General features: G+C 41.0%; 1 protein-coding gene across 3 annotated transcripts in view; it reads left to right on the forward strand.

The window, feature by feature from the left end:
* The first annotated feature begins 1,448 nt into the window (after nt 1-1,448).
* The window catches only part of fam149a (family with sequence similarity 149 member A), a 36,600-nt gene continuing 10,913 nt past the window's right edge, over nt 1,449-27,135 (forward strand). Inside the window, exons 1-10 of one of the 3 annotated variants that reach the window (XM_017704095.2) lie at nt 1,449-1,929; nt 9,854-9,946; nt 10,138-10,270; nt 13,663-13,805; nt 13,892-14,014; nt 21,198-21,356; nt 21,878-22,062; nt 23,672-23,823; nt 23,915-24,003; nt 24,357-24,536. In XM_017704095.2, coding sequence (XP_017559584.1) covers nt 1,724-1,929; nt 9,854-9,946; nt 10,138-10,270; nt 13,663-13,805; nt 13,892-14,014; nt 21,198-21,356; nt 21,878-22,062; nt 23,672-23,823; nt 23,915-24,003; nt 24,357-24,536 — 1,463 coding nt within the window. In that variant the 5' untranslated portion in view covers nt 1,449-1,723. Of the gene's footprint in view, nt 1,930-9,853; nt 9,947-10,137; nt 10,271-13,662; nt 13,806-13,891; nt 14,015-21,197; nt 21,357-21,877; nt 22,063-23,671; nt 23,824-23,914; nt 24,010-24,356; nt 24,537-27,135 lie in introns of all 3 variants that reach the window. The other 2 variants (XM_017704092.2, XM_017704094.2) reach the window with 2 other exon arrangements.

Consider the following 27,135-nt stretch of genomic DNA (forward strand, 5'->3'; position numbering starts at 1 on the left):
AAATAATGTTTGTACATGCCTTTAATGTTTTTCTATTATATAACACTCTAGTCAGTGATTTTATTTACAATATAAATTTGACATCCTGATGAGAGCCTAGACCACCTTTTATGTGCAGCAAAAATATAGGCTGGGCAGTTTTCTTTAAAGACAAGGCCCTAAAAAGCTATTTAAATGCAAGTCAAACTAATGAAGTTATTCCCAAGAGCCTCTTCTCCTGTGAGTGCTGCCTCAGGCAATACTTTTATTTATGATCAAATGTCTCAAGTCTTGCTCGACATATAACATCACCATCACTGTCAACTTCCATTACAGGCCCATCACATATTGTCTGAAGAAACTTGAGGCTTTTTCTTAGACAGTCCAATTATGTATTTCCCTGTGCAATATGGTGTGGCCTAAGCGACCTGAGCTATATATATATATATATATATATATATATATATATAAATGCAAATGATGCATGTATAATGCATTTAACATATAGGTTTTCTTTTTATTTTCCTGCAATATGTAAATTCCAAGAGAGGTCAAGCAAAGACATGCACTTGATTGACATTGTACCCCACTGAAAGAGTTATTTCCCTTGCAGACCCCTATCACACCCAGCTGACGTCTCGGGTCAGCAGCCTAATCCATTTGACAGGCAGATGAATTACTGTAGGGCGCACATGTCTACAACACCACACCTTTCTGTCAGGAGCTCATGTTCACAGTGTTGCGGGATGCATTTGTTTCACACCTCCAAAGTGCTGGCAGCAGGCCAGTGGAGCAAAACGTACCAGTATGATGTTGGGCTATATTCTTAATTATAGGGAATGAATGAAGAATCATTATTTAGACCCTTAAGCAGGCAGCAGTCCTGTGAACAGAACCTACTAGTACGGTGTTGGGTTAAATGTCTACTTCGGAGGAATGACTGAAAAGCAATTAATCTGTGTAATGCTGTAGTTCACTCCTACATTCTCAACAATTTTAACCCAAACTAAGAGAAAAACACATTTTGTTAATTATTAATTAACTTTCTATTAAAATTGGTTCGTCTTTGTTAGTGTTAAATTTTCTATACTATACCGCCACCTAGTGGCGAGTACCTACAATTACATGTTGTAAACGTCGCGTTGATATAAATGACTTTTGTCACGTGATCAAGTGAGAATAAAACGTAAAACATATTTTATGTCTTTAGATGGATGTATTTATTTAATAAAATACTATCCCGACTCTGTTACTGACAATAGATAGATAGATAGATAGATAGATAGATAGATAGATAGCTCGTCCAATTAGGCGTCTAGGTTTGTTTATGGCAACAGTACTGGCTCCCCACATAGAACTACAATAGAAAACATTTTCTTCTGTTTATGAAATTACTATATTATTTTGCCTAAAATAGTCAGGATTAAACAAACTGTGTGTGATTAAACAAACCAGCTTCACTCATTTTAGACACAGTTCATGTGAAAAAGTGCACTAAATCACTTTCTTAGCGCTGAGCAGGATATGCTAAAAAAGGCTAGCCACTGGTTTTAGCCATGGGTCTTGGCTGATTGTAGTAGTAGCAGAAACTTTGTTTTCTCCGGCACCTGGAGACTCGGTCTTCTCTGACGAGGCAAGGACAGGTCACTTCAGGCGTGGTCAGTCATGCTAGCTGCTCCTCCGCAGAGTGCAGGCTAGGCTAAGCTAAACCAGCGCTCATGTGCGGCAGTGAGGAGCCTCTCAGATGCAGGTGAGCGTGGAGCCCGTCCGGCTGCCGCAGAGCGTCTCCGGCTCCTCACAGTGCCATGGCGCCTTCGCCACTACTTTTGGACCAAAGTTGGAGGAGCGCCCGCCAGAGAACCAGCGCACTTCACCTTGGAGGAGGCCGAAGCCCCGACATCCCGCTCCAGCAGCCATGAGCTCCCCTCGGGAGAGGGACCACAGTCTGAAGTAAGACTTACAGGAGTTTACAAGAGGCAGGAACTTCAGATGACTGACGTCATCTTACGTTTTCAGAGAAGTCTACTATTTAGCAGCATGTATCTATGTTTATTTATGTTCTTCTGTAAATCTCGAAGTAACTTTATATTCCACTTTGCTTGCCTGCCATCAGGAATGATGAAAGAATAAAGTTTTGCTGAAGTCTTGTAGACGAACTCAGGAAACTATGTAGATACAAAGCCAGCTTTTAATGGAAGTTGTGCTGAAAGTAACATAACAAAGCAAGGCTGAATTAGCTGAATTTTCCTCACCAGTGCCACACACTGGGATAACTAATTAATACAAAGCTCATGTAAAGGAATCAGGGTATTGTCTTTCCTGTGGCATATCTAATTGCCCCATCTACACTAGCATTTAGTTACGCCTTAGGTCCCACCTTACCTCCACCCCCGAAATAAGATCTCAGTCTGATTTCTCATTTTGGATTTCACGTATGTGTGGAAGTCATTTACAGCAAAAACATGCATTTCTATCCATAGGAATAAGATATGATTAAGCTGTTTAAATGATGATTTGAGTTCAAGGGGAATTACAACTTTTTTTTTGTAATTTCTGAATAATTCAGTCCTTGAGGTGTCAACAGAGTGGTTCAAAGTGGTTTGATGTAAAATGGTTAATTGTAGAGAAACTTACAGACTGATTTCTTTACAGTGATGGCGATAGGAACCCGGCGTCACCACGTCTAAACACAAATATAGCCGTTTTATTTACTATCCAAAACCACCAGTGAACCTACATGTGTCTTCTTTTGTTTTCATATGTAATGTTTAAGATGGTAAACAAGTCAAAAGTCTGAAAACAATAAGATTTCTTTGTGCACTGTTTTGTTTTGCAACACTATCATGAAACAATGTGTCAGACACCACAGGAACATATGTCTAACAATTTCACACAATAACTTTCTTTGAGGGAGCTTTCAGAGGTATTGAACTCTTCAGACGTCTGGGTCATGTCACCACCGCTGTGAACAATTCTGACTATGCAAGTTTCTCTGGAAAAGAGAAAACTCCAAACTCCAAACTGCTCTGAATGATTTTGTTTACATCTCAACCATTTAATTAAGTTGGATTTCATCTTTAAGCAAACTGTAAGTTAGTTTGAATTAGACTTAGACTGTACTAAACTCCTTATATCTAAAATAAAACCAGCCGAGAATTAAATATTATATTAATAGGCAAATTCAATTATTGCATAGAAATGAAAGTCATTTTTCGAGGGAATTGAAGCAAAGGGCTTGGTCATTGAGACCCTATGTGCATGTCCTGTGTTACCTAACACACTGTACTTTGTTATGTGTCCCATGATACCTGAATCCACCCTAAACACATTTCATGATACAGTAATTGTTTTGTAACTGCTTATATTACAGCAACATTTTTATTTATATATGACAGTATTAAACTGTTACATGACAAATAGCTGGTAATTTACACTAGTGCAAAAGAATGGGCCAAGCGCTAAATACTAATCATTTTTACTGATGATTTTGGCCTGGCCAGAGCTCCATAGAGCGTATTTTTAAAAGGCTGTCTGCAAGTTTACCCACAAGACTTCAACATCTAACGAAATCAGAGAGAAAAGCTATCCCATACTAAGCTGTCTAAAGCTATCCCATACAGTTGATCTATGTGTGTAACTCTTGCTAATGTACTGACTGATGACTTGTCATTTAAGACCATTAAAAGCTTAATGTTTTGCTGTTTTATTGTTTTTGCATGTGAGTGTACTCTGCAGCATCAGTGCAGTGTAAGTGATTAATTTAATTAATTAATTTAACAAACCATGTGAGGCTGTATGTTAAAAAAGTAAACTCAAAAAAGTAGAATAATCAAACTTCACTAAAACTTGAACTAAAACCAATTTACGTTAAGCCGATTCAGTTGTTTGTTGAGGATAAGTGATAGAAATGCACTTAAAATGCATTATGCAGGGCTTTTTGTCTTACCCAAAGCAATCAATTGTTTGTCCCTAAGCAGCATTTGTCACTGTACATGTTGCTTCTGTGGAGGCTGGACAAACTGTTAAGGAACTAAGAGAGAGAAAAATACAAACATACCTAATGCTATTACAAGGTAAGTTTGCTTTATCAGTAACAACAGACACAAAAGTCTGATTATTACTCATTTATTCTTGCATCCACCTGTTCAGCTGCTGTTCATTTAGTGACATCTAGTGTTAGCCTTCAGATCTGCAGAATTCATGCTGAAGTATCAAACCTCCAGGAAAACCAACTGATGTCCTTGAGGTTTTTTGACACTTTTCGGTTTGAACGGCAGTCAGATTGTACTGGGACAGGATCCAGATGCATTTAGTGTTCAAATATAATTAACTCTAATAGTCCCATTCAGTTCTGTACAGTCTGTGTCAAAGCCCAGTTTGTGAAATTGAGCTGAGGAGTTACAAGTTGTCTGTACTGTGAAATCACTGTCCCTTTGTGTTTGGTGGTAACAGGCTGACGAAAAATGAATCCATGTCAGTCGGCAGAGTCTGTCGGCCGCCATGCAGGTCATGCATGTTTCATAAGGACCTGGCGAGTGGGCCGCTGAAATTATTTGCTATTTGCTCTGTGAAGGAAACCTGAGCTGCCTTCGGTGCCGGAGTTCTTCTTTGACCTCCGCCAGCCGTTAAAGCCCTCACTCTCCCGCTAATTAGTTTTCCTTTCTCTTGACTTCTCTCCCTTTTGTCATGGGTTTTGGGTGTAGTTTTTGTGGCAGCACATTGATCCTTTTTCTCTTAGGTCTCCTTGTTTTGTTTTAGCTGTTAATTTTTTCCAATTTAAATAGAAGTTATGTGTTGAGAAGAATTGCATCTGTGTAAGCCTTACTTCTGGAAAATGCTGGAAATATTGGAAGAAAAAATACAGAATACAATTTTATTCTGTAGCAGTTTAAAACGTTTAAAAAGTCACATAGGAATTTTCTGTGCAATTCTTGTTAACATTACATTTTCTCATATTTAACCCCTTGAAATCCCAGGCTAATTACATACAAACCGGATTCCAAAAAAGTTGGGACACTAAACAAATTGTGAATAAAAACTGAATGCAATGATGTGGAGATGGCAAATGTCAATATTTTATTCAGAATAAAACACAAATCACAGATCAAAAGTTTAAACTGAGAGAATGTATCAATTTAAGGGAAAAATATGTTGTTTCAAAATTTCATGGTGTCAACAAATCCCAAAAAAGTTGGGACAAGGCCATTTTCACCACTGTGTGGCATCCCCCCTTCTTCTTACAACACTCAACAGACGTCTGGGGACAGAGGAGACCAGTTTCTCAAGTTTAGAAATAGGAATGCTCTCCCATTCAAGTCTAATACAGGCCTCTAACTGTTCAATCGTCTTGGGCCTTCTTTGTCGCACCTTCCTCTTTATGATGCGCCAAATGTTCTCTAACCTCGGATCCTTCACCTACTTATGCCATGATGTTGTGATTGCTGCAGAATGTGGTCTGGCATTATCTTGTTGAAAAATGCAGGGTCTTCCCTGAAAGAGATGACGTCTAGATGGGAGCATATGTTGTTCTAGAACCTGAACATAGTTCTCTGCATTAATGGTGCCTTTCCAGACATGCAAGCTGCCCATGCCACAAGCACTCATGCAACCCCATACCATCAGTGATGCAGGATTCTGAACAGAGCGTTGATAACAACTTGGGTTATCCATGTCCTCTCTGGTCCGGATGACATGGCGTCCCAGTGTTCCATAAAGAACTTCAAATCGTGACTCATCTGACCACAGAACAGTCTTCCATTTTGCCACACTCCATTTTAAATGACCCCTGGCCCAGTGCAAACGTCTGAGATTGTGGAGCTTGCTTAGAAATGGCTTCCTCTTTGCACTGTAGAGTTTTAGCTGGCAATGGCGGATGGCACGGTGGATTGTGTTCACTGACAATGCTTTCTGGAAGTATTCCTGAGCCCATTGTGTTATTTCCTTGACAGTGGCATTCCTGTTTGAGGTGCAGTGACGTTTAAGGGCCCGGAGATCATGAGCATCCAGTAGAGTTTTACGGCCTTGACCCTTACGCACAACGATTGTTCCAGATTCTCTGAATCTTTTGATGATGTTATGCACGGTTAATGATGATAACTTAAAAGTCTTTGCTATTTTACGCTGGGTAACACTGTTCTGGTATTACTGCACTATCTTTCTGCGCAACAATGGTGGAATTGGTGATCCTCTTACCATCTTGGCTTCTGAGAGACGCTGACACTCTGAGAAGCTCTTTTTATACCCAATCATTTTGTCAATTGAGCTAATTAGTGTTAATTGGTCTTCCAGCTGTTCGTTATATGCTCAATTTCCTTTTTCCAGCCACTTATTGCTACTTGTCCCAAGTTTTTTGGGATTTGTTGACACTGTGAAATTTTGATTCAACATATTTTTCCTTTAAAATGTTACATTAACTCAGATTAAACTTTTGATCTTTCATCTATGTTCTATTACGAATAAAATATTGACATTTGCCATCTCCACATCATTGCATTCAGTTTTTATTCACAATTTGTTTAGTGTCCCAACTTTTTTGGAATCCGGTTTGTACTAAGACTTATTATTCAGTAATGATGAGACGTCAATGCAAACTAGTTCGGCTGTTCTTAGGTAATAGAAGCATGTAAAAAATGACCGTGTAAAAGATAAAGCACCATGAGATGTAAGCCTACGCCTTACATTTTGGTCAAATGTTTTACTCTGTTTAGCCCAAAAAGTAAGCATAGAAAAATTTTGAAGCTGTCTAAAGGCTACTGCACATCCGAAGACAAACTCTGCATCATGCAACGGATAGTACAAAGCACAGCTATAGCACATAGTAAGTGTCACAGAAAGGCGCTGATAGGCATCATTTTATTCTTTACTTTATAAATTTAATTGAATACAACTTTAGTTTTTCTGTAGTGAATTTATCACATTTGGTATCAGCTAACAAATTATTCATAAACCTGTTTCCAAGGTAATAGGTGCAAGGTAAAATAAGTTACAGTGTGACCTGGCTAGCAACGTTAGCTGAGGTAACCGACACTTAGCATATATCTGTTTATCTTAAAGATTTAAGATATTAGATTAACTGCCTTTCTTGAGTGTACATTTCAAGCCTCATGTCACCTCCTACAGATTTGTGGTTGATTAGGTAGCCAACTGTTACACTGTAATTACAGTTCCTTTATTTTACATATTCTTATATCTTATATATATGTTATGTGGTTGGCTATATATTTCCATCCAGTTGATTAATTTTGAGCTGTTTGAACACAAACTGTTTACCACCATCTGATTAAAAATAGCTAATTTTAAAGTTTAGTTGGATCAGAATTGGTCAAAGGTGTCAGTATTGGTTTCATTTTCAGAGAAAATTATATTGTGCCATATCTACTTATAACAGTGAAATGTGTTTTGGAGCTTGAGGAGTGATTTTGTTTCACCAGAGGGTGGAGTATGTAGCCTTTCTGTACATCTGTGTCTTGGCTTATTGGAAAGCCAACAGCATTTAAGCTCATAGAAGACCACTCAGCTCTTCTTAGGACATTATTCAACATGTTTCCATGCTTTTTAGCCAGCTGTGTGCCATGAATGTGCATCCTTCTGTCCCCCAGTATCTAAATTTGTACACATAATTCAGTTTTTATGTCTTTCTTATGAGGATAGAGGCCATTATCAGATTTTACTTCTTGTGAATGGAGGCCAGTGTAGTGTTTCTTGTGCAACCTGTTTGAAAGAGGTTACCCTGTCCTTTGTGCCTGTCAGTGCACCGCTGTTGCTTGGAGGCAGACTCGGGCAAGGATGCAAATGGAAAATGAAAGAGGAAGGGAGGGGGAATGGGAGGGGAGAGGGAAACTCCCAAGAGCAGTAGGAAGTCATGAGTAGATGCGTAGAAGTGCGTAAGTCATCTGGGGCTTGGCGTCCCAACAGACACCTGTAGTGCTCAGGAGAGAGGCACGGTTGAGGAAGAGCACCTTTCATTGATGGAGGAAAACAAATGGGGCGTTAGACCTGAAGACTGGGTGAGGAGAGAGGGAGTCAGTGGGAGGGAGGGAGGGAGGGAGGAAGGTAGCGAGGGAGAAAATGAGTTTCTGTGGCTGATCTGGCAGTCTTAACCCTGGGGCTTGCTCTGACCTTTTGGAGCTGAAAGAGCAGGCAGGTAAACAGAGATTCTCCTTTGGACTCTGGAGGTTATCTGGATGGACAGGTTAAGAAGCTGCCGGTAAATGCACTCTCCTCACTGGGTTCTATACTGGGGGCACAATAGCGAATGGTACTCATGCGTGGTGCTTTGGGCAGCTTTGAGTGTGCCCCTTCTGTACCCAGCCTGGCCTCCCTGCTTAGTCACGTCTACCCAGACTGCTACAGGACAGGGCCAGATTGCATGGGCAGGGGCGTAGGACTCATTGTCATTGGGTAAGTGGTTTACACATTTATAGCATTTCACTGAACCTTCAGTTCCACAAGACTAAGGGAATTCTGAGTTATCTGGAGAGGTGTTATCCATAAGTATATTTTGCACAATAACTGCACACAGCTGCCATGTTCAAATTATGTAGAAAAATCATCAGAATAAAAGTCTTTTGTTGTAGGTTATGCCTCATGACATTTGAGAAAATCAGTATTAACAGACAATAGTTTTGCAATTGGTTGAATACTTTTAAAGCTGCCCTTTGGCCTATTATGTAATGATTTCAGACCTTATACCATAAACAATTTTGATTTAGGTTTTATATACTTAAACTATCTTTTTAAAAGTTTACTTAATCTGTATGCATTCATATGCAAAGGTTTGATGGCCCTTTTATTTGAGTTTATTTTCTAAGTAAAAAGTACACATCTTCTACAGAGAAACCACTTCTGCTCATTTTAATGCACACGTACTGTTTACTTGCTGACATTTAACATATTGAAGGAAAACGTCCAAAAGTAATTTTATTTTGTGCTTGTTTTTTCCACTATTATGACCTCAGCCAATAAACAGAAGTTGTGCAAAAATATTTACATTTGTTTCCTGTTGAAGATGCTTTATTTTCACTTAAAAATTAACAACACATGTAATTTGACCAGAGCTGATCAACCTTTTGCATGCGATTGCGTATGGTTGAATGGTCACACCACTCGACATTTGCAGACTTCAGAAAGAATAAAATACCATTTCTGTTGCTTTATTGTTCATTAAATATTGACTCAAAGTAATAGGCCACTGGCATTTTCAAATATTATGAAAGGTATGAGTTATGAGGTTTTGGTATGGCAGCAACACTTTGACAGTGAGTTAACAGTATGCATTGTTTAGCTATTAAATATTTAAAAGTAATTTTAAGTATATCTTTGAAATCACTTCAAAATTCTACTTATTTTTGTCATATAGTTTTAGTGAAGTGAACTGATATCAAATGAGAACTCATGTAAAAATTAGCACCTATGACTCAGCAATCATGAATATCCTTCCATTTTAATAGATGCTACATGTCGTCATAGTGATAAATGTGACACTCCAGCATGGCTGTATATTGTACTTTGATCTTGTACTATCTAAATTATTCATGCAATAATTACCAACTGGATTAGGGGCAGTTTCAGACAAAGAGTGAAAGCGGCACATTTTGCCCTTTACAAGCTGCTGACGATTAGAGTTTCAAAGAAAAATGTTTTTTTCTTTTAAAATCCTTAGAAACTACAATTGAAAACATATTAGTTAGGTTAAGTTTTGTTAATTAAGAAGTTTCCTCATTCTGCCAAGCAAGTAAAAATTATACCTGTTTTCATGGTATTCTTTTATACTTTGAACTGAAAGCATATAACCACACTAACTTTCTGTCTACTTGTAATACTAATTAATACTGAGGAATTATGTGTATTTATATCTCTTTGTTTTGTGCTCAAGGAAGAAGCTTCTAAAAGAACCCAGCAGATACATTTGTTCAGTTGCTGACCAGCTCACCAGAAGCGTTGACAGAGGCCTATCAAGTGACCAAAGGTAATTTGTCCATGTCTGCATAGAGCTGTAATTCTCTCACCTTACAGCAGAGAGCTAGTGATATTGTATTTCATGTGCAAATTGCGCAGTATCAGGCTCGTGCTGTCACGCATGAGCTTCACCCCCCAAATAAATATCCTCTATCAAGCAGTGCTGTAATTGGGATGCCTCTGGCCCTGTTGTGTTGGCAGTGTCTCGGCGTGTTCTCGGTCCTCCGTTGGTGGTGCTAGCTCAGTGAGCCGCCTCACCTCCTGTTCAGGCAGCACTGGCAGTGCCACAGGCTTCTCCACCGAACACAGCTCCATCTACTCCTGGAGATACGATGTAAGAATTATTACACCATCTGTTCTCTTGCTGTATCCCCTGACTATTTAGTATATGATATTCCATAAACATAATGTGATTTGATTAATCCCTTATATCCCCAGGCTGTTTTTGCAGCTTAGTTTCCATGTATGGGATATATGGACTGAGTGATGAATGGCATGTTTTGAAACTTTAACAGTTTTTACACGCTAAATGCTTTTATTTTGCAAAATTGAGTAAAATTCATTTTTTCATGACACTGGCTCATGAAACCCTAATGGCCTGTATGTGGGCGAATAGTTAAATTCCTCAATTTCACAACTACATAATAGTTTCAGTGTAGTTGCCAAATTATTATAGTAGTCACTGAATATTACATCTTAAGAGGCAGTTCATTCCAACATGGATAGTTTCTTTTATTTATTTATGTACTTATTGATTTTTATGTATTATATTTAACCAAAGAAATCTCTTGAGGTAACTCCTCCAAAGGAAATGTGGAACGAGGGTCAGAAGGCTGAGTTCTTTTGGACAGTACACCAAACAGTGCAATTTATCAGCTGTATCTACCAAGAGGGAGGGAAGTCGTACAGTGATAGAAATTTTTCCACCTTTAAGCTGGTGAGAAAAAGGAACTGTTTTCCTTTTGGGACAGTGAAAGATTGGGAGCAGAGCTGATCAATTTAAGGTGGTCTTTTTAAAGAAGAGCAGAAGTATAAAGTGAAAGCTTTGTGGGTAGATTGGCCTCAACCTTGTGGCAGCTATGGAATCCTATTTACTTTATTGACTGGGTCATACTGGTGGGTGAGTTGTCTGCAGTTTGTTGTGACTTTCGTATCACAGGATAGAGAGTAAATAGTGTTCAGTGGTTCCAAAGTGGTGTTTGAGGTTTGCACACAAATCCTTTCTTTTATAACTGCTGACTATTTTCAAAGGGGTTTGTGGGTTCAGCTCCAAGTAGTTGAGTTTGAGATGAATCGGAGTGGTTTTGTCCACTGACCTTATCTTTAAATTCATACTTGGATCACTCTTTACTATTCATGACATTCTGTTATCTTGTTACTATCAAGAAATCAATTAGATATAAATTCAGGCCAGTAATGACCTGAGATGTGTAGTACCTAATATACCTAATTCTTTAAAAGAGAATTCTATCAGTTTTTTTAAATGTCCACATAATTTAATAGCTAAGATGTAAACAAAGTGATTCGGGGTGTTTTGAAGCCATTCTAGAGAAAACCGTGTCACAACAGTGATGAGAAGAACAAGACATCCAAAGGTGCCAGTATATTGCCTGATTCCTGAGACATTGCTTTGATTTAAAGCTTGATAAAACATTGTAAACAGTTCAGGGTGGACATGCTTTGTTAAGGAAAAGTAGTTCCCAAAGAAATTCTTTCTGAATAGCAAATAAAATTGCTGTATTTGCATTTCTGTGACATTACAAACCCTGGTTGCTTTCACCACCAGCTCCAGCAGTATTGCTTATTTATTCTTATTGCTGAAGAAGATGTTAAGTGTAACGTGGTCACCCAGCCTGATGTACTGTTCCCTGTTGGTTAAGATGTCATAGATCAAGTGGAGAACACCAAGCTGTCTCAGTTTATCTTTAAGCAGGTCTGGTGTGAAAGCACAGAATTTGAGGAGGAATGTGAGAGCTGTTCACAAGCTGCAAGATGTGCAGAGCCATGCTGGTACTGTCATTTACAGATCTTTTGGCTCTGTATACAAAATGCAAGGGATCTTGTAAGCTGTCTGTTTTAGTTTTGAGGTGATTCAGGATAAGTGTCTCACAGTGATTCATAATAACTAAGCTTAAACCTTTGAACTCAAAGCCTATTATTCAGCTATTAGACTAATTTATTATTCATTGTTAATTCATTCTTAATTCAGATGACGTAATCTAATTGGTTGAGGAGTCTTCTGTCTGTGCTGCTATTTTTTTTAACCCAATTTTCTCCCCAATTTAGTCATCTCCAATTCTACTCGCTAGTTAGGACTCCCCCAATCACACAATACTACCAGTACTAGGAGGGTGAAGGCTAGCACAGGCTTCCTCCGAGACCTGTGAAGTGCCACTGCATCTTTTCGAACTGCCGCTCACGCAACGTCATTGGACAGCTGAACGCACTTGGAGGATAGTGCCAACCGCCAGATCTGTTACATCAGCTAACAGATGACTGTGCTAACTAGCATCATGTGAGTGATGGTCGGAGAAGGAGGGGCCATCCTACCCACCCAGAGGGCGAGGCTAATTATGCTCTCTTGGACTGCCCGCTATGGATGGCTGTAGTATCACCAGGGATCAAACTCGCGATCTCCTGATAGGGACAATGCTTAGATGGTTAATAAAAGCATGTTCTTTTTCAGATGAACAGTATCATGCTCATCACCACATACTAAATAAAGACTGTGGATACTGCAGCTAACTGTTTCTACTTCTGTTTCTACTTTGAATAAATTATAATATTAAATCTGCAGCCTGATTGGCTAGATTCTGAAGAAGAGTGTCACAGCAGGGTTCCATCCAATTCTGATGACATTCAAGTAAATAAAAAAGCCTAGCTGAACTTGTTTTGTGGTTCTATTTGTAATGGAAAAGCTACTACTTTTTGGTGGAAGATATTGCCAGTATCAAAGCATGTTTTCTCCAGTGTTTAGGGCAGATTTCTTTTACTTTTATACTGTTGTATAAAAGCAGCATATTCCCTCTCATGTTGCATTGCTTAAAAGATTACTATGAACTATTGTGTAGGAGCTATTAAACTGAAGTCCTGTAGTTTGGAGAGTGAGAAACTGAGAGATTAAGGGTTAAGGCAAAGGGTCTGTACTATTTCTGAGAACTGGAATGATAATGGAGGTTTTGAAACATGCAAGTGCAAAACTTGGGGCCAATAACTGATTGAAGAGATCAACACAGTTGTTAGATAGCTTGTCAGCACTGTGCCTGAAGATTGCTGTGAAAGTATTAAAGTATGGGGACTTTGTAATCTTCTGATTCCAGAGCAAACAGCTACAACATTTCTTTCTCATTTTTATGAGTGAAGCATTGAACCAGTTTGTAATTATTCCCAGAAATGAAATCTTAGTTTCATCTTGCATTTTATAGTTATAGTCTTTAATATTCTAATCTCAAGGCTTATTTTTGGCTTATTGGTCAGATAGATAACCCTTTGTGCAACCAAATACCTTCTAATAAAACTCATGTATTACTATCCACATGACTGATACACATAGTAAAGTTGATACATAGTAAACTTAATTAGTTGTATTCATAAAATCAAACTTTCCATCAACACTGTTATAACTGCTGATCTTATTCTGAAGATATGAAGGATGGTACAAATGCAGGCCAACCCCCTCGCTTCATAGTATAATGGTGTGGGATGTGCTGTGTGGTGTGTGTATAGGAGTTCGACAGGGCAAACACTCAGCATGTAAGACAACTCTTCAGTGCGCTGGATGAGCTGCTGTACGAAGGGAAGCTGAGCAGTAAATCTGAGGCCCTGCAGAAAGAGTGTGAGGAATGGAACACACACTCTCCCCACATCAGGTACACACCAACCTTGCCTAAATACCTGAAAAAAATATTACAGGTGCTGATACCAGTTTCACTAACTGCACGTGCTCCTGACTCAGGATTTTAGGAAATCAGTTGGAGCCTCCGAAGCAGGAGGGGGTGCAGTATGTGCACAGGAAAGCCACTAGTGCTAGAACCGCTCCATCACCTTCCTGCCTAGACAAGAGAGAAGATCACAGCGAGTAAGCATATACTCTAAGAGTGCACATACACAAGTGTATATATATATATATATATATATATATATATATATTTTTTTTTTTTTTCATGGGACAACACTATAGAAATAAAACTTGGATATAACTTAAAGTAGTCAATGTACAGTTTGTATAGCAGTATAGATTTACTGTCCTCTGAAAATAACTCAACACACAGCCATTAATGTCTAAACAGCTGGCAACACAAGTGAGTACACCTCACAGTGAACATGTCCAAATTGTGCTCAAAGTGTCAATATTTTATGTGACCACCATTATTATCTAACACTGCCTTAATCCTCTTGGGCATGGAATTCACCAGAGCTGCACAGGTTGTTTCTGGAATCCTCTTACGCTCCTCCATGATGACATCACGGAGCTGGTGGATGTTACACACCTTGTGCTCCTCCTCCTTCCTCTTGATGATGCCTCACAGGTATTCAATTGGGTTTAGGTCTGGAGACACACTTGGCCGGTCCATCACCTTTACCTTCAGCAAGGCAGTTGTCATCTTGGGGGTGTGTTTGGGGTCGTTATTGTGTTGGAAAACTGCCATGCAGCGCAGTTTCCGAAGGGAGGGGATCATGCTCTGCTTCAGAATGTCACAGCACATGTCGGAATTCATGTTTTCCACAATGAACTGCAGCTCCAGACCTTGATGCTATGCTTGACTGTAGGCAAGAGCCAGTTGTTTTAGTACTCCTCACCAGGGTGCCACCACACATGCTGGACACCATCTGAGCCACACAAATTTATCTTCATCTCGTCAGACCACAAGACATGGTTCCAGTAATCCATATTCTTGGACTGCTTGTCTTCAGCAAACTGTTTTCGGGCTTTCTTGTGAGTCAGCTTCAGAAGAGGCTTCCTTCTGGGATGACGGCTGTGCAGACCGAGTTGATGCATTGTACAGCGCATGGTCTGAGCACTGACAAGCTGACCTCCTACTTCTTCAAGCTCTGCAGCAATGCTGGCAGCACTCATGCGTTTATTTTGTAAAGCCAACCTCTGGATATGACGCTGAACACGTGGACTCAACTTTTCCCTTGGGGTCCACTTAAGTGCTTTCTGTGGTTTATGGAGCAAAAATGGTCATTATTTAATTTTACATCTCTCTTGATCCCTTAGAACAGGCAGTTTTTGTTACTGTGTTTTTAACACCAATTTAAGATAAATGAGATGTGTTTTGACTGGCTGTCCTGTACTGTGACTCATTAAACTCAGAAAGAGCTGAAACTCTCCTTAGAACTTCAATATAAATAGGTGGGGCTACACTGCATTAGGCTCAATAAGTGGTTTCCCACAATATGTGAACGTTAAAGGTTCTTTCTAGAACCTTTACATTATGTAGTTGTTCTTTAAACTTAGAAAATGTTCCTTACACTCACACATTTAATTTTCATTTTTAGGAAGCCAAACATGGTTCTTTTAGGCCATCATGCAAAGAATACTTTTTGGCACCTTTTTCTCAAGAGTATAGATTAGCACTTTGTACCACATGTAGCCCATCTATTGTTGCACATTTTGTCATCCACATGTACCATCTCCATCAAAGGAAAGTGACCCCCACTGCTCACTAGATATTGTTTAGGTGGTGGTGCCCAGGAGTGGTGCCAACATTGTAGTATCAGTTACAGCAACATTGTTGATGTTGTTAAACATCACGTACTGGCCACTTTGTTGTACACCTTTGTAGGTGTAAAGATGTTGACATGCTGACGCTGAGATGTTGACAAACCTCAGCAACACTGCTGCGCTTCTTACACTTGCACTAGCACAACACAGACCACCATGCTGAGAATGGTGTATCACACAAATAATATGCGGTCAGCAGGGTCTTATGGTGGTTCGTTTCTACTGAGGGTGGAGTAAGGTGGAGTTGTGCAGCACAGAGCTACAGTGAGTAATGATCTACCTGCAAACTGCACCACTATGGTAACTGGAACTGATAAAGTGGCCAGTGAGTGTTGAACATATGAACATACCTAATAAACTAGGTTAAAGTGTATTTTGTACATACTGTTAAGACAAACCTTTAAAAGACAGTACACCTGAATCAGACAGAATAAGCACTGAGTTCTGAAGTAGACACAACAGTGGAGCAGTGGCATAGCAGTGTGTGAATGAATGAGTGTGAAAGTTGGCTAGGTGGTAGAGTCTGATGCTGCTGTCCAATGAGATCTGTCTGGAGTACAGAGCTATGATGACTAGCCTTGGCAGGCATGAGGCCAGTGGCAGACCGATAAGACAGATGGCTGAGGGAGGCACGTGCTGCAGAGCTGCGACTGGCCAGATTAAAAAACATGAGGCGTCCATTTCTAGCCCGCCTGATCATTTTGGTACTTAGGGAGTTTTTCACAGGCTTTTGTCTCTGCGGTGATTATTCCTTCAATGAGTACTTACTTTTTGACTTATGCACTGTACCTGATTTGAGTAAGTGTATGAGTTGAATTAGTTAGTGCAGGAATAGTTATGTTAAAAATAACCATTACACATTTTTTATTTAGCCCACACGTAGTCCAAATTTTGCTTCTTTAGTTTAGCACTAGAGCTTAGTTTAGCACAAGTCCTACACTAGTGCTGACATTGCTAACAAACAGAAAAAGTCAGTAGTCAACTAAATCTCAACATGCTCAGACTGCATTCTGTTCTCTGTTATGGTCACGATAGTGACGATTTTTCAAAAACCCCAGCCATAAAGAACTGGAGCTTAGACACAGAGGTCCTGATATGGGACTACAGAATGACTACTTGATGACAGATGGGTTGATGTGGTTTATGACTTATTATGAATTATAAAAATGAACAAAACTTCACCATGTAGCTGAATGGTGGGGCAGCCATTTTAGACGAGAGGCATATTGTGCCAAAATCCATTTGCATACATGTGCATCATGCAGGCACATCAACGCTACAAATTACTGCAGTGTTCAACTACACATTGACTTTTTGTTCATTTTTATAGTTCACAGAAAGTTATACTGTGTCCTAAACCATATCAACAGGTCTGCATGACCTAATTGATGATTTAGATGCTGGTTGAGAAAAGTCTTGAGGATGTATTTACTGAAAAGACTTATTGACTTGTTAGCAACATACGCCTCATAGCTCCTAGCTAAAACTAAAGAATGAAATTTTTACACCAAACATACATTATCTTGGTTAATAAACTATATCTAGGGAACATGGGGGAAAAAAAGTTTTTGCTGAACCATTCCATTAAACAAATAATTATTTATAGTTTTTAATTATAAAATAAAATATATCTAAAATAAAATATAAATTCTACACATTTTTCTCTGATCCCAAAACTTCATCCCAGGATGCTACTGCTGTTTTAGCTGTGAAATATACTGTTAACAGTTTTAATAAATGTCACGCAGTATTCATGTAAACCACATAAGCAGGTCTGTTAGATATTACTTAATGACTTGACAGAATTTGTGGCAGTTTTAGTGAGTTAGGTGCGCAGTTAACATGGTGGTTATTGGTAGAGTGTAAACTTCTATTGCTGTAACTTACTAGTTGTGTTACTCTCATAAGTCCAATGCAAAACGTGTATGACTAGCATATCTCATAACACCTGGGGAAAGAGCTTTGGTTCAACAACAGCTACCTAATGGCAATTTACTTTATGGTAGACCATTAAGAAAGATGTGACAGGCACACAAACTAGAAGTGGCCTTTCTTGCCATATATATGGACAGCAATTTGCACAATTTAGTCCTCAATCCCAGCTGTAGCACATTCTAAATCTGCTGACAACAAAATCACACAAAAATCATCAATGGAAATCAAATTTATTAACCAATGGAGGCCTGGATTTGGAGTCACACACAAAATTAAAGTGGAAAAACACACTACAGGCTGATCCAACTTTGATGTAATGTCCTTAAAACAAGTCAAAATGAGGCTCAGTATTGTGTGTGGCCTCCACATGCCTGTATGACCTCCCTACAATGCCTGGGCTTGCTCCTAATGAGGTGGCGGATGGTCTCCTGAGGGATCTCCTGCAAGCACCAGCATATGGTCTCACAAGGGGTCTGAGGATCTCATCTCGGTACCTAATGGCAGTCAGGCTACCTCTGGCGAGGACATGGAGGGCTGTGCGGCCCTCCAAAGAAATGCCACCCCACACCATTACTGACCCACTGCCAAACTGGTCAAGGATGTTGCAGGCAGCAGATCGCTCTCCACGACGTCTCCAGACTCTATCACGTCTGTCACATGTGCTCAGTGTGAACCTGCTTTCATCTGTGAAGAGCACAGGGCGCCAGTGGCGAATTTGCCAATCCTGGTGTTCTCTGGCAAATGCCAAGCGTCCTGCATGGTGTTGGGCTGTGAGCAGAACCCCCATCTGTGGACGTCGGGCCCTCATACCATCCTCATGGAGTCGGTTTCTAACCATTTGTGCAGACACATGCACATTTGTGACCTGCTGGAGGTCATTTTGCAGGGCTCTGGCAGTGCTCCTCCTGTTCCTCCTTGCACAAAGGTGGTGGCAGCGGTCCTGCTGCTGGGTTGTTGCCCTCCTACGGCCTCCTCCACGTCTCCTGGTGTACTGGCCTGTCTCCTGGTAGCGCCTCCAGCCTCTGGACACTACGCTGACAGACACAGCAAACCTTCTTGCCACAGCTCGCTTTGATGTGCCATCCTGGATGAGCTGCACTACCTGAGCCACTTGTGTGGGTTGTAGAGTCCGTCTCATGCTACCACGAGTATGAAAGCACCACCAACATTCAAAAGTGACCAAAACATCAGCCAGAAAGCAGAAAGGTACTGAGAAGTGGTCTGTGGTCCCCACCTGCAGAACCACTCCTTTATTGAGTGTGTCTTGCTAATTGCCGATAATTTCCACCTGTTGTCTTTTCCATTTGCACAACAGCATGTGAAATTGATTGTCAATCAGTGTTGCTTCCTAAGTGGACAGTTATATACAGTTACTTGGAGTTATATTGTGTTGTTTAAGTGTTCCCTTTATTTTTTTGAGCAGTGTACATTTTGAAGTGACTTGAGTGACTGTGTTTTTGTTCTTTAAAGTGGCTTAGTGTTAAGGTGTTATTGTCCATAGTAGAGATGATATGATAATAATACTGACAGAGTGACTGAGTGAAATGGTAGTTGGGGACAGACCCACAACTTCACAGCTAGTTCAGAAGCCTGACAGCCTGTGGGTAGAAACTGTTCATTAACCGGGTTGTTGTAGCCTGGATGCTGCGGAATCTCCTGCCTGATGGCAGGATGGTGAACAGGCCATATGCTGGGTGGCTTCTGTCTGACCGGATCTTTCTGATTTTCCTGAGGCAGCGGGACTGGTACATGTCCCGTAAGGCCTTTAGTTTGTTGCCTATGATGGCTTCTGCCATTCTCACCACTCTTCTAAGGGCCTTGCGGTCGCAGGCGGTGCAACTGCTGTACCAGACAGTGATGCAGCCTATGAGGATGTGCTCTATGGTGCACCTGTAGAATTTGGTGAAGATCTGAGGAGGCAGACCAAACTTCCTGAGCCTATGCAGGAAGAAGAGACGCTGATGGGCAGATTTCACAATAGTGTTGGTGTGGAGAGACCAGGTGAGGTCATCAGTGAGGCGTACGCAGAGAAACTGCTGACACTGCTGACTCTCTCCACTTCGGCTCCGTTGATGGAGAGGGGACCACCCCTCTGCTGTTTCCTGTAGTCCACAATCATCTGTTTTGTATTGCTGATGTTGAGACAGAGATTGTTGTCATGGCACCACTCTGACAGAGTGCTGACCTCGTCTCTCTAGGCTGTTTCATCTCCATCAGTGATGAGGCCTAGGATGGTTGAAAAGTTGAAGAGGATGTTAGATGTGTGTTTGGCTACACAGTCATGTGTATACAGGGAGTACACGAGGGGGCTGAGCACACATCCCTGGGAAGCCTCTGTGCTCAGAGTCAGTGTGGAAGAGAAGCTGTTCCCAACATTCACAACCTGGGGTCTGCTCATCAGGAAGTCTAGTATCCAGTTGCAGAGATGAGAGTTCAAACCCAAGGCTGTGAGCTTAGGAATGAGTTTGGCAGGGATGACTGTGTTGAATGCTGAGCTGTAATCTATGAACAGCATTCGTACATTGGTGTTCTTTCTGTCCAGTGTGTGAGAGCAGTGTCTATCGTTAGTGCAATGGTGTCGACTGTGGATCTGTTGGAGTGGTATGCAAATTGGCGAGGGTCCATGGTGGCTGGAAGTGTTGAGCAGATGTGAGCTTTGACCAGCCGTTCAAAGCACTTCATAACTGTAGATGTCAGTACAACAGGGCGGTAGTCATTCAGGCAGGCGACAGACGATTTCTTGGAGACTGGAACAATTGTGGTTTCCTTAAAGCACTTGGGAATCACTGACAGTTTTAAGGGGAGGTTAAAGACATCAGTGAAAACCTCAGCCAGCCTCCACACTCCATTGATAGACTGATCTGAGCACTGGTTTTGCCTGTTTAAGTCTTTGTTTGTATGTGGGCAGGAGAAGAATAGAGGTGTGATCAGCTTTGCTGAAGGCAGGGCAGGGGAGAGATTTGTAACTGGCCTTGATTGCGGTGTAGCTGGTGGTATTTGGGCAGAACCTTCTTCAAGTTTGCCCTGTTAAAGTCCCCAACCACAATAAAAGCAGCTTAATGGTGAACTTTCTCAAGTCCATTAATAGTCATGTACAAAACCTCCAATGCCTGTGACTTTTCTGCCTGAGGTGGGATGTAGACGGTAGCATCATTTGATGCTTTCAAGTTTTTTGGCTTCATTGTTCATTATTGATGTTCCATATAATCACTCAAGCAGGTAAAGCTTCGAACAGATACTTCACTTTTATGGCCAGTCTTTTCTTTTAAAGTACATTTTTTTCAGTGCCCTGGTTCTTGATGAATGGATTCATGTTATTGATTGGTTTCAGGGCTCTCTTTTTCTTCACCAGACTGCATTCGTCCACTGGCACAGAAAGTGCACTGCAAATCATATTTTTATTTTGTCTGTTTACCCACCTACCAGCCTTCTAGCACGAGGCCTCCATACCCGATTTAAAATATGCACTGCTATATGGAGTAATGGCATGACACAACACTAAAAATGCCCATAAGTGGCACATTTATCAGTCTGGCCCAGCTATGATGAGAAATTTCTCTCTGTGCAACCCTGCCCCTCTTTCTCTTTTTCCCTGTAGTCTGTGTGTGGAGGGCCACAGACTAGCCCCAGGCCCCTGGTCCGTGTGCTCCAGGCTGCATCTTTCGGAGCTCTCTTTGTCTCATAGCCAGCAAGAAGAGGAAGTCTATGAGGCCGAGGGCAGGATAGAGGAATTCCTCGCTTATGATGGAAAAGAAATGTAGGCCCCAAGAGTTTGTTACACAACAAATGTTCTCCTAATTCTCATTAATATTCTGTGTGTTTTACATTATATTACCATTGTTACTGTTACTGATATTAGTTTCACTATAAACTTCACAGAAAAATAAAACATTCAGTAGTAATTAAAACAGATTTTTCTTACTATTCTTTTATTATTCAAGCAGCCTATTACCGTTGCAGTAACAGCAATTTGGTTGCAGTTTTAATGATGTGAGCTCTCTGCAATTGTTAGCTACGTTAGCCTTTTAGCTCCACCACAAAACTAGAGCAGCAAACTTCATGCCAATGTAATTTTTTGTTTATTAATTTTTTGGTCCGCTGACCTATTCCTTTAATGGGAAATCAATTATGTTGATAACAACGACTCTAATAACAACTCTGTTTTCCTGTTTTCCTTGTATGATGTGTGATTACACCAGCAGGGCTATTTGTGAAGTGTGTGTGGGTGTGTTTTGACAGTGTGGCTTGACGCGTTGTGCGTCATTCTCCCCACCACAGGGAAAATGAGGGGGTGGATCAGAGGAAGGCCTCAGCTGCGGCCTCCCGGGACGGGGTCCCCCCAGTGTCCCCCAAAGCTTGCATCCGCGACGCAGTGGCTGATGAGCTTTTCGATGACGTATGGCGGGAAATAGTAGGCCTACTGGATGAGCTCTTACTCAAACACTGGGAGAAGCAGAGCTCTGGTAGATCTGCATAACTGAAACTGATAGCATTGTGCACACTCATCCATGAGTGCTTCTATATAATAATCTACGCTTTTGGAGTACATGTGAAGTAGGCACAGAATTGTAAATGTACGCTAATTTACAGGCATACAAGTTAAACAGTCAACAGTTCAACAACATAATTAAACACTCTATATAGAGATTTGGGCACTACCTAATTGGCTATTATTATGGTTACATGAATTAATCAGTATTACGTAGTATGAACACACTGCTGTAATATTAATAGAATCACTCATTTATGAGGATTTCAATGGTCTTATGCTTTTACCATAGCCTTTACACATGGTGTAAATTGCTCACATTTATTACAACAATACAGACTTGAACTTAACACAAAACCCTATTGCAACTGAACCTAACCATTATTACATGACATAACAAAAACCCTTTGTCTGATAACAATGGATGAAAAAATAATCCAATTAAAAGAAAATATCAAAGCCACTAAGAATGCTGGGAAGCTCTGCAAAGGGGCTGTACTATTTATACTGCTGTTCAGATGTTTGGAGTCATCTGTCTTATAATGATGTTCTTAAACATAATGTTTATTAATTCAATATTCAATAATAACATACATTGTAGATTGAAATGTAAAGCAATTTATAATTGAAAGAATTTTGGAAACAATTAGAAGTTTAGTTACTACACACACACACACACACACGCACACATTTTCTAAGCCACTTCTCCCTCAGGGTCACGAGGGGGGGTGGGGGGTCGGGTGCTGGAGCCTATCCCAGCGGTCATCAGGCGGAAGGCAGGATAGGTCCCACACTGGACAGGTCACCAGTCCATCGCAGGGCAGACAGACAGACAAACACAATCACACACCCACTCACACCTAGGGTCTAATTGGCTAATTATAGGCTAATTAACATGGCCTAAATGCATGTCTTTGGACTGTGCGAGGAAACCGGAGAACCCAGAGGCAATCCACGCAGATGGGGAGAATTAGTTACTACATAAAAACAAAATTGTGGATGTCATTAAATAATAAAACTAAAACTATATAAACTACAAAACTATACACACCTATGTGGTCGTTGCTTTTTAAATATGAGCTACTTTAAACATTAGTTTTTTATTGTAAGTGCATTCATAATGGTAACCAGCTTTCTCAGTTATGTAGTAAGCTTTTATAGCTTGTGAGAAACAATTTGAACATGAGCGTTTATATTGAAAACTGAGATTCCAAGTATTTGAATGGTAGTGTATATTACTTAGAGTTTGTGAGTTTCTGTTGAAAAAAGATGTTACACTTGAAAAGCCTATCAGGCAGTAAAGCTTTGTTTAGTTAAAAATGTTGGAGCATAACTGAAATTGAAATGGATTGATATTGCAGTTTTTATCATATAAAATTATCAGCCAATATTATCAGTTATTAGTTGCTAATGACAAAAGTTTCACAGTGGTACTAAGATAACTGAGTATTGTTGGATGCACGCTGTTTGAACTCTGTTGTGCTTCAGTTCGTTTTTTATTAAATTTGGAGTTGCTAATGTGCTAGCATTTAAGCTCACTGAGGAAGATGTCCCTTGACCTTGAAATACTGATTTGGCATCAGATGGACCAGCACAGAGAAGGACACTGGAGAGCTCCAGCCAAATTTTCTGTGAAACTTCATCTCACCTCCCATCTAGGGGCCATCACGTTTCCCCTAGCCGAGGCCCTAATAGCAGGAGCATGTTCCTATGGGCCAACAGCAGTAATGCACAGGTAGAAACCTACAACAAAACCATCATAAATATAATTACAGAATGCTAAGTTCTGCCCTTAAAAGTAACTCTTTCTTATTTTGTTTGATTAGGAATCAAGTGTCTTGAAGATTAATTTAAACGGCGTTATGACAATCCAGGCAAAGCCTCTACAACAGAGACAGCAGGGATTTGGCGAAAGGTCTCTGTAAGTCTGCTGGATTTCGGAAAGCTTTGTCTGATCCCTACAAAACCAAACAAATCATTGCACCCTTCCTGCTACACTGGAAAATACTGCTACATAATAATAGCATATCCAGCAGCCAGTGCTGCAGGCCTCTCAGGCTACACTACAAAACTGCTAAGTAATGTGTTATCTTGATGTGTGTAATTAGTGCCGAATATAATACTTTGCTGTCTTTTGTTTACCCAAAAGGACTATGATATATCTGTAAAGGATGTTAGGCAGATAATACCTTAGAGCTATTTTGTCTACCATTAAGAAAAGTTCAGTTTTACTGAAAAAGGGTCTCCATTGTGTTGACTCTGCTGAAGGTGTGACTCAGACGATGGAGCCAGCTCACTGACGTATGTAAAGACCCAGGGGCAAAGAGGGACGAGTGCATTCTTACACAAACCTGCAGTCCAGCGGATATTCCCCAGGCTCAATGGCAGAGCCAGGCTGCGCCAGACTGTCCCAGCACAAAGCACCCAGGTCTTACGAGGAACCAGACTGTAAGTCATAAGCTCAGATGCAAGCAATTATCCAACCTATATTGTCCCCAAAAAGTAGGTTAATTTTGTTCATGTGGGAACTCAGTAAACAAGCACAACCCCGTTTTGAAAATTGTTGGGATGCTTTGCAAAATGTAAATAAAAACAGAATGCATTGATGTGCAAATCATTTAAATTCTGTATTTAAGAAAAATATTTAAAAACTATTTTGACGCCAGCAACACATTTAAAAAACTTTGGACAGGGGCATGTTTACCACTGTGTTGCATCATCTCTTCTTTTAACAACACTCTGTAAGCATGTGGGAACTGAGGAGACCAATTACTGTAGTTTAGGAACTGAAATGATTTCCCATTCTTGCTTGATATAGAATTTCAGATGCTCAACAGAGTCTCCTTTGTTGCTCTAAAAACTGTATATATCATTCAGCTGTAATGGTGCCTTCACAGATGTGCAAGTCGCCCATGCCATGTGCACTAATGCACACCCACCTGAGGGCGCAAAGATCATGGGCAGCCAATACTGGTTTTCAGCCTTGTTCCTTGCATATAGAGATTTTTCCAGGTTCTCTGAATAACATTGAGAAATGTTATTTTTGAATTGTGGAACTGTTTTTATGTAGAGTGGTGAACCTCTTCCCACCTGTGAAGTGTATTTTGCCAACATTCTCTTTATTTGATGTACAACCCCAATTCCAATTAAGTTGGGACGTTGTGTAAAGCATAAATAAAAACAGAATAAGATGATTTGCATATCCTTTTCAACCTATATTCAATTGAATACACTACAAAGACGTTTAATATTCAAATGGATAAAAGATATTTAATGTTCAAATGGATAAACTTTATTGTTTTTTGCAAATACTCACTCATTTTGAATTTGATGCCTGCAACACGTTCCAAAGACGTTGGGACAGGGGCATGTTTACCACTGTGTTACATTACCTTTCCTTTTAACAACACTCAATAAGTGTTTGGGAACTGAGGACACTAATTGTTGAAGCTTTGTAGGTGGAATTCTTTCCCATTCTTGCTTGATGTACAACTTCAGTTGCTCAACAGTCCGGGGTCTCCGTTGTCGTATTTTTGTGGTGCGCTTCATAATGCGCCACACATTTTCAATGGGAGACAGGTCTGGACTGCAGGTAGGCCAGTCTAGTACCTGCACTCTTTTACTACAAAGCCACGCTCTTGTAACACGTGCACGATGTGGCTTGGCATTGTCTTGCTGAAATAAGCAGGGATGTCCCTGAAAAAGACGTTGCTGGGATGGCAGCATATGTTGCTCCAAAACCTGTATGTACCTTTCAGCATTAATGGTGCCTTCACAGATGTGTAAGTTACTCATGCCATGGGCACTAACACACCCCCATACCATCAGAGATGCTGGCTTTTGAACTTTGCGCTGATAACAATCCGAACACCCTTCCTGGATTAGGGCCTTATCGTGGCGGAAGGTCTGGTGTGGTCTTCTGTGGCCGCGCAACCCATGTAACCCGGCCGGGCTCAGCCCGAAGAGGCAACGTGGGGGGACCATGTGGGCCCACCACCTGCAAGGTCCAGCATGGGGGAGCAGTGCAGTGCTGCACAGGTAGTGGGAGATTGCAGGGGGGCCCTTGGTGGCCTAGGCCCTTGCGGCAGAAACTGGCTCTTGGCACATGGAATGTAACCTCACCATGGGGAAGGAGCTGGAGCTTGTGCGGGAGGTTGAGAGGTACCAACTAGATATAGTTGGGCTCACCTCCACCCACAGTGTCGGTTCTGGAACCAAACTCCTTGATAGGGGTTGATCCCTCTCCTACTCAGGGGTTGCACAGGGTGAGAGGCGCCGGGCGGGAGTGGGGATACTCACGAGTCCCCAACTGGTGGCCGTGCAATTGGAGTTTGTCCCGGTGGACAAGACTTCGCCTCAGTGCGAATTAAAATTGCAGAGAGGAAAACTCTGAATGTTGTGTGTGCGTATGGGACTGGGAGACCTGGAGAGGCGTGATTGGGAAGAATGGCCTGCCCGATCTAAACCCGAATGGTGAATTGTTATTGGACTTATGTGCCAGGCATGGATTGTCAATAACAAACACCAAGTTCGAACACAATGTATGTTCTGTATGTTCTGGACACTCGGGTAAAGAGAGGTGCTGAGCTGTCAATTGATTACCATCTGTTGGTGAGTTGGATCAGATGGCAAGGAAAACTGATGGTCATACCCGGTAGGCCCAAGCGAATAGTGAGAGTGTGCTGGGAATGACTGTTGGAGGCCCCTGTTCGGAATGATTTCAACTCCCACCTCCAGAAAAGCTTTTCTCATGTCCTGGAGGAGGTAGGGGACATTGAATCTGAATGGACCCTGTTCAAAACCTCCATTGTGGATGCTGCTAGGCATAGCTGTGGTCAAAAGCTTGTGGGTGCCTGTTGGGGCGGTAACCCAAGAACCCCCCTGTGGACACCAGTGGTGAGGGACGCCGTCAAGCTGAAGAAAGAGGCCTTTAGGGACTGGATGGCCCGAAGGACTCCCGACTCAGCAGAGAGGTACTGACAGGCGAAAAAGATGACAGCCGCAACGGTAGCAGAAGCAAAATCCAGGGTGTGGGAGGTGTTTGGCG

The sequence above is a fragment of the Pygocentrus nattereri genome, chromosome 8 (assembly GCF_015220715.1).
Source record: "Pygocentrus nattereri isolate fPygNat1 chromosome 8, fPygNat1.pri, whole genome shotgun sequence".
In the NCBI taxonomy this organism is placed as follows: Eukaryota; Metazoa; Chordata; class Actinopteri; order Characiformes; family Serrasalmidae; genus Pygocentrus; species Pygocentrus nattereri.